This window comes from Otolemur garnettii, unplaced genomic scaffold (genome assembly GCF_000181295.1).
Source record: "Otolemur garnettii isolate 467f Iridium unplaced genomic scaffold, OtoGar3 scaffold00154, whole genome shotgun sequence".
Classification (NCBI taxonomy): domain Eukaryota; kingdom Metazoa; phylum Chordata; class Mammalia; order Primates; family Galagidae; genus Otolemur; species Otolemur garnettii.
In genome coordinates, this window is record NW_003852549.1 from 2,423,864 (window position 1) to 2,432,403 (window position 8,540).

The window sequence follows — 8,540 nt, forward strand, 5'->3', positions numbered from 1 at the left end:
GGTCCGGGCTGGGGATTCGAACCCGCCACCTTAGGTGTACGTGGCTGGCGCCTTAGCCGGTTGAGCTATAGGCGCCGACCCAGGACAGACTAATTCTTATGCCTCAGGTGAGGATATTTGATTAGGTGCTTTACCACCTGCATGTTGGTTTTTAAGCAGCAGTATTTAAACCTGAAATCTAAATAAATCTATAGATTATAGAGATTTACCCTTAAAAAAATATGATGCCATGAAAAATTCTGTAAGACAAAGCTAAGTCTTTGTTGGAATCATGTCAATAGTTTGAATGTAAAAAAAATAAAAATAACAGAAGTGGTTCTGTTCTGCTCTCAACAGAGCCCGTCTTCTACTTTGGTGACGTGGAGTACTCTGTGGACGAGAGCACAGGCCACGTTGAAGTGCGGGTGTGGAGAACGGGCACCGACCTGTCCAGGCCTTCTAGTGTCACAGTGAGATCGCGGAAAACAGACCCCCCCTCGGCAGACGGTGAATCTCTCCCCATTAGCAGTTTTGATAGTTCTACAACTTCCAACTACCATGACACAAATTTCTTTAAAGCCAAAATATTTTACTTCTATTAAAGCAGTTTGGCTGAATGTACTTTTTTTTCTGAAATTATATGTGGGTCTCTACGAAAGTTTTGAGACAGACCATATTTGTGGTCCATTATTTCACTTCCAAGAAACACAGCCAACAGCGTCCTTTCTGATTCACCCATGCGAGCTTCAGCTTACTCAGCTTTTTTTTTTCTTTCTTTCTTTTTTGAGACAGAGTCTTACTCTGCCACCATGGGTACAGTGCTGTGCCGTCATAGCTCACAGCAACCTTAAACTCCTGGGCTCACGTGATTCTCTTGCCTCAGCCTCCCTAGTAGCTGGGACTACAGGCACCAACACCACACCAGGCCAGTTTTTATATTTTTAGTAGACACAGAGCCTCACTTTGCTCAGGCTAGTCTGCAACTCCTGAGCTCAAGCAATCCACCTGCGTCAGCCTCCCAGAGTGCTGGGATTACAGGCGTGAGCCACCGCACCCAGCCCAACTTGCTCAGCTGACTAGTCTTACTGGGGGGGCTTTATTTGTTTCTGGCCACTCATATTTTTATGTTTTTTGATGCTTGTGTATCTCAAAACTTTCATAATGACCCACATACTATTTAGGAGATAAATGTAGGCCTTTTTTACAACTCTGAGAAAATGCAGTTGAGGGGCATGACTCAGACTCTAGGTGACACATTAAGACTCAGAGACTCAATTCTGATGCTTATGTTTGCATGAATTGGCTCTCTACTTTTGGCAACTCTAACCCTGTTCCGTGTTAGGATGTCACAGTATGCTGCCCACCCTCCCGGGGATCCAGGGACATCAGAGCCCTGTGCAGTGTGTCCCTTCCTCCTCATTTTAACCACGTGTCCCCATAAACACTTCAGATCGGACAGGCTTGTCCCAGGCTTCATTACACAGCGGTCCTAGATGGCACATACTTTCCGTTCATTCTTGGATCTGTATCTCCAAAAAGTTGATCATAGAATTTAGGTAGATTTTTTTTTGTATATTTCACAAGTATAATTTTCAAAGGGCTATTTGACAGATTCAGCATTAACTGTCAACTCTGTGGACATGTTTAATAAAGGCATCTACTCTTGGCCTCCTTTTCAATAGAAATTCTGTATATCCTTTTGATCATAGAGTTTAAAGCAAGCAAAGGATTCAGAGTTTCTGTTTCCCTCAATGATCAAGGATTCAAACTCTCGCTCATATGCTCACACACGTGAACACACATGAGTGTCCTCATATGTCACACATTCATCAAACAAAGCAGTCGGGGTCATACGACTTTAAAACTCATCCTTAGGTTTTAACTTTTCTATGCTAGTGGAACCAGCATAGTATTTTGCATGTAGCAGGTTCCCAGGAAAGACTTGTTTAGACAAATTAGTTATTTTTAGGAGACAAATTCTAATCAGAGGTGAGGAGAGGGAGAGAGAGAATGGGAACAAAGGGAAAGAAGCAGAGGAAAAGGACAGTGTGAAAAGAACCACCAGGAGACACAAACACTTTAAAAAGTGAATTAGAAACTCACACACGGTCCACAGCACTCTACCAAGAGCAATAGAGTGAGACTCTGTCTTTACCAAAAAACAAACAAACAAACAAAAAACTCACATATGGTGGCACATTTCATAGATGAAAAATGACAAAAGATCAAAAGGTATGATACAAACAAAAAGGTAACAATACTGAACTGTTGTCCCCATGCTCAGTCTTTACGGAGTAGCTGAACAGGAAAGGGCAGTTTTATTCTTTTTTTTTAATTAAGTCATATACATATACATCATGTGTACATTAATGCATTTATGGGGTACAGTGTGCTGATTTTATATACAATTTGAAATGCTTAGATCAAATCAGTAAATATAGGGTTTCACCTCATTTACTTAATTATTGTGTTAAGACATTTATATTCTATACTTAGTAGATTTGACATGTACCCTTGCAATATGTTCCATAGGTGACAGTTTTATTCTTATCTATTTTAGCTATAAATGAAGGTATCAACACTAGATATATACCCCTTGGTCTGAAAACTATTAAGTCAAAGATCAAATATGTCTCTGATAAAATATTTCTCCTTGCCCGGGGCGAGGATGAGTGGGCTCCTGGGACAGAGCTTATCCTTGAGATATGTTGCCTTAATCAACAGACAACCTCACACCCAAATAGGGTGTTCTGTAATGGCTCTAGCAAAGAGATATAAGATATTTAACTAATGTTAATGAAATTTTAAATATACACATTGGCATATATAATTTATGATAATTGGCTATCTGTGATTGATAGGCTGATTATTCCAAGCCTGATTTTTATTAGAGAATTTCAAAGTAAAGATAGAGAAACTGTAGCACAGAAAGCTGAAATAATTAATCCAGAGCCCAGCCATTAGGTATAAAGGCCGGAACCTGTTCTTTGATCAACCACCTCAATAACCATGCATCTTTTGTATTTCAGTAAATGTACTTCTTTGTAGGGTTATGCTCCTCTCTAACTTTTTTAATGAATTAGAAACACATCTACATAACTTATTTCTTTTCTTTCTTTTTTTTAATTTGTTCAATACCCAACTAATTCTCCTCTTATTGTCATAGCTGGAACAGACTATGTGGGTATCAGTCGTAATTTAGATTTTGCACCTGGAGTCAACATGCAGACTGTTCGTGTTGTCATTTTGGACGACCTTGGACAACCAGTGTTGGAGGGAATTGAGAAATTTGAACTAGTGCTTCGTATGCCTGTGAATGCAGCCCTCGGTGAGCCCAGCAAAGCCACAGTGTCCATAAATGACTCCGTCTCTGATTGTGAGTGTTTATCAATTTTGTAATGATAAGTATAATGATAAGCAAAGATTTATACTTATATACACACAACACACACATATATATGATAAGTAAATTATAAACTATATATACCTAATATAGTTTATATATAGGTATAATAAACATATACATTGGGAGGCTTGAGCAACAGAAATTTATTGTCTCATCCTTGTGGCTAGAAATCCAAAATCCCGCTGTTCCTTCTGAGGCCCGTAAGGGAAGGGGTTCCAGGCTTCTCTCTCTGGCTTGTAAATGGCCATCTTGCCCTCATGTCTCTTCACCTCTTTCACATTGCGTCCCCTCTAGGAGCATCTGTGTGTCTGTTTTTTCCCTTTTTATGAAGACACCAGCTGTATTGGATTAGGACTCCCCTCCCTTAACGTGGTCACCTACCAGTGAAGACCCTACCTACCAATAAGATCACATTCTCAGGCACTGCAGGTTAGAATTTCAACCTGTGGATTTCAGAGGGACACAGTTCAATGCATACAGATATCCTAGCTGACCGTATTCTTCCTTTCTCCTGATTATTTTGATAGCATTAGACAGTTACAGAAGAAAATTTTTAGTCTTCTTCCCAAATGTTAAAGAAAAAAAGTAGTATCATCATCAGTATCTTAATTGTTTCTCAAGAATTCCCCTTGACACGAGTGGGTGGAGCCATATAGAAGCACACGACCCCTTGAGTGTCAGTGGTGTTTTTCTATTTCTCAGCATAAGATACTTTCTGTCAGCTCCTTCACCCAGACATTCCTGAAATTTCCCTAATAAGGTGCCAAAAATATTGTTCTGGGACAACCAGCTGCCAGACACAGGGCAGGGCTCTCTGACACGCGTCATCACCAGGCAGTGCTCAGCACTCTTCAGATGGTGGTTGTCTCAGTGCTTGGCGGAATCTAGCCTGTCCTCAGTGAGACCTGTGCGTAACTGACCTAGCCCAGGCGTCAACTAAAACTCACACACACGCACTCACTGCCAACTTTCTCAACATCGTCTGGGTAAACCAGGCTCATGATACGTGTGCTGTATTCAGTGTTCTTCATTATCAGGAAATTCTGCAGATGTTCACGACTAGGAAGCATATAGAGATACAAATATCTTAAGGTCTGTGATTTATTCTGTTACGCTTTTTAGCATTTCATTGCATATCCGTACTCCACAATGTAGGCAGAATATCAAAGGTAAGGAAATCAAAACTCTTGAATCTTACTCTTTATTTGTTCAAGGTGAAGACGTGGGCAAGTGAGGGAGGAGAGATTCAGTTCTTCCAGCTTCTTTTCCATTATCCTTTCTACTAAACACATATTCTGAAATGTCATTTTCCTTGAGGAAATTTCTGTTCATCTTGACCCATGAGTTTATTTTTGCAGTGCCTAAGATGCAGTTCAAAGAGCGAGTGTATACTGGCAGTGAGGATGATGGGCAGATCGCAGCCGTGATCCACAGGAGTGGAGATACCCAGTACAGGTCTTCAGTGAGATGCTACAGTCGGCAAGGGTCCGCTCAGGTGATGATGGACTTTGAAGAACGCCCGAACACTGACATCTCCATCATCACGTTCCTCCCTGGTAAGCTGGAGCCTGAATTTTTCTTTTTTTTTTTTTGCAGTTTTTGGCCAGGGATGGCTTTGAACCCACCACCTCTGGCATATGGGGCCAGCGCCCTACTCCTTTGAGCCACAGGTGCTGCCCTTGAAATTTTTATGTGAAATCTGAGGAAGCCAAGATTTTGTTGTGAAATAATACATTGTGGGGATATAAGTTTCTTAATTTTAACAAGCATATGGTGTGGTTTTGTGGTTTAAATGATGATACAGGTAGATTTTAACAGGGTGAATGAATGCCCTTTCAGTTTCTGCTTTAACTTACTGATTTCTATTGATGTGCTATAATGTTTATGCAAACCTTAGCAGACAAGGATATATGGAATGTTAGGTTTCACAATGCTTGGAATCAAACTTAATGTTTAAATGAAATGAAAAAAAAGAAATAGGGTTTTTTTGTTGTTGTTGTTTTTGTTTTTTTTTGAGACACAGTCTCACTGTATCATCCAGGCTAAAGTGCCATGGTCTCAGTCTACCTCACAGCAACCTCAAACTCTTGGGCTCAAGCAATCCTCCTGGCTCAGCCTCCTAAATAGCTGGAAATACAGGTGACTGCCACAATGCCCATCTAGTTGTTCTGTTCTTAGCAGAGACAGGGTCTCGCTCTTGCTCAGGCTGGTCTTGAACTCCTGAGCTCAAGGGATCCTCCTGCCTTGGTCTCCTAGACTGCAGGGATTATGGTTATGAGCCACCATGCCTAGTCTAGGTGTTTTGTTTTTAATATATATTTATTACCTTAGAATATTTGGTCTCTGGCTCAGCGCCTGTGGCTCAAGTGGCTAAGGCGCCAGCCACATACACCTAAGGTGACAGGTTCGAATCCAGCCCAGACCCGCCAAACAACAATGACGGCTGCAACCAAAAAATAGCTGGGCGTTGTGGCGGGCGCCTGTGGTCCCAGCTACTTGGGAGGCGGAGGCAGGAGACTCGCTTGAGCCCAGGAGTTGGAGGTTGCTGTGAGCTGTGATGCCATGGCACTCTACCCAGGGGGACAACCTGAAGCCTTGGCCCAAAAAAAAAAAAAAAAAAAGAACATTTGGTCTCTTTGATCCACAAATTGTACTTACAGAAGTATATTCTAAGAAAAAAAATTAGAAATGTATAGAAAGATCCCTTTATGTGCTTGTTCGTCACAGTTATTTATGGTAATGCCAGATTAAAAACAATTGGTTGACAGTTTGAGAATTATTTATTTAGCCAGCCATTATAATGGTATATTCTACTACCATTAAAAATATCTTAAAGACTTATTAATTAGATAGGGGAGAGTTCAAAATATAATACTGGTCTCACTTTTTATTTATTTATTTATTTTGAGATAGAGTTTTACTATGTCACCCTCAATAGAGTGCCATGGTGTTATAGCTCACAGCAACCTCAAACTCTTGGGCTTATGCAATTCTCTTGCCTCAGCCTCCCAAGTAGCTGGGACTACAGGAGCCTGCCACAGCTCCTGGCTATTCTTTAGTTGCAGTTGTCATTGTTGTTTAGTAGGCTCGGGCTGGGCTTGAACCTACCAGCTTCAGTATATGTGGTTGGCAGCCTACTCAGTGAGCTACAGGCAAGGAGTCATTGGTCCCACTTTTTAGAAGCAAAGACTTAATTGTTCTTGGTTCAATGATTTGTTCCATAAGTCAAAAGTTCGTAATATTAAAAACTAGAATTGTGGTCAAAATGACAATGATCAAACTGTCCAAGGCTGCTACAAACTTTGCTTCCTGATACTAATAGTAGAAATTCATTTTTAAAAATTAAAAATTCATTTTTAAAAATTTTAAAAACTTTTCCCCTTGTTTTCCAATACGAGTAACAGAACTTAAAGACAATAATGAAAGAAATTCATTACTGGCATTGCACGTATTCAAACATTCACTGCTTCAGCAAGTATCTCCTGAAGGCGGATTAATGCCAAACCCTATTCTTTGCACGGATACAGGAGGAAGAGAAGCCACATCCCTGTGCTCGTGGTGCTTCTGTTCTGGCTGAGGTGTGTCCCCTTGGCCTGTGGGCTGCGACTGACCGGCTGACTTTTGTGTTGTTCCAGGGGAGACAGAAAAGCCTTGCGTCCTTGAGCTGCTGGACGACTCACTCTACGAGGAGGTGGAGGAGCTCCGTCTGGTCCTGGGCACGCCACAAAGCAACGCGCCCTTCGGGGCTGCAGTTGGTGAACAAAATGAAACTCTCATAAGGATCCGAGATGACGCAGATAGTAAGAAGCCCTTTCTTATGCTCAGCTGTAACTTGGGAACTGAAATCTACCTGAGTTAAAGATTTAGATAGCTCAGAAAATAACTCCCTCTCTCTGACTAGGGTTTTTAAGCAATTAAGCAACAGAGATGGAGACAAATGGGGAACCAAAATAAACCACTAAAACTGAAAAAGTTGATGGTGGAGAATTTAACTTACACCTGAAGACGGAATCCCAAACATTCACAGACCAACTGTTTCTTCCCTCCTCTCCCCCTTTCAGGGGCCTGCTCCCCTATAGTTGACAGCACACAGGGAGAGCCTAGTGCATGGGAGCTGGCTGATGCCCAGGAAGGAGGGGGCTCCACCTGTCAGCTTCTCCTTCCACACACCATGATATGAGGGACGGAGGGAAGCCAGAGCGCAGCAGAAAGAGGCTCCTCCCCCACAGAAACAAACCTGAGAAGCAGAGAGAACGCATTCCCCTCACTAATGACTCCGTATGTCTGTGTTTCCCCCTATTTTAGAAACTATCATTAAATTTGGAGAAACCAAATTTAGTGTCACTGAACCTAAAGAACCAGGAGAGTCAGCAGTCATAAAAATTCCAGTGATTCGCCAAGGAGACACTTCCAAGGTTTCCATCGTGAGAGTCCACACCAAGGACGGCTCCGCCACCTCTGGAGAAGACTATCACCCCGTGTCCCAAGGTGCGGCTCCGGGCCTGTCTCCTGACAGATGGGCCCACGCTTCTGGTAGAGCTGGCACCCTTGGGAAAAGAGGAGAAACGTCCAGTTGAATTACAAATAGGCACACTCTTCTCAGTTCAGCGCTTTAGGAAAAGAGGAACGATGGACTTTATTGCTAGGATTTTGCCTTATGACTTAGTGAGTACATGTGTTACAACTCAGGGAAATGTTTAGGTGTGCTAGGTGACCTTCTGTTCTGAGTCTACTTTATTTTTCACTGGTCTACCTTTGTCATAGTAATCACATTTAAAATAGTGGTTTTCCCCCGATTTTCTATTACACTGACATCTGCGTGCTAGCATTACGATAATCTGTCTTCCCTTAGAGGCCACCAGCAATCTAAAGCTGAAGCTGGAAAGTTTTGTGTTAATGAAGGACAGCACAAGTGTGGTGAAACACCACTACGGAGACCATGAGCTTTCTGGGACTCAGGAGCCTCTTACGGATGCTTTTCATCCCTCTCCTCCAAATTTTGGGTTTGTTGTGCCCACCCCGGGGGTCGCCTACCCAAAGACCACTCACAATCACAAATCGATGCAAAAAGCAAGAGGCAGGTTTATTGCTGGCGCGTCAGGGTTCCTCAGCCACAAGGGGGAAGGAACCCTTAGAGGCTGTTACAGGCTGCTTT

The 8,540-nt window shown here is 42.2% G+C and overlaps 1 protein-coding gene across 1 annotated transcript in view; it reads left to right on the forward strand.

Annotated features, from left to right (window-relative positions):
• FREM2 (FRAS1 related extracellular matrix protein 2) overlaps positions 1-8,540 on the forward strand; it is a 198,320-nt gene that overhangs the window by 148,686 nt on the left and 41,094 nt on the right. Inside the window, exons 7-11 of the mRNA XM_003799707.1 lie at positions 337-486; positions 3,146-3,355; positions 4,744-4,941; positions 7,021-7,185; positions 7,691-7,873. Coding sequence (XP_003799755.1) covers positions 337-486; positions 3,146-3,355; positions 4,744-4,941; positions 7,021-7,185; positions 7,691-7,873 — 906 coding nt within the window. The remainder of the gene's footprint in view (positions 1-336; positions 487-3,145; positions 3,356-4,743; positions 4,942-7,020; positions 7,186-7,690; positions 7,874-8,540) is intronic.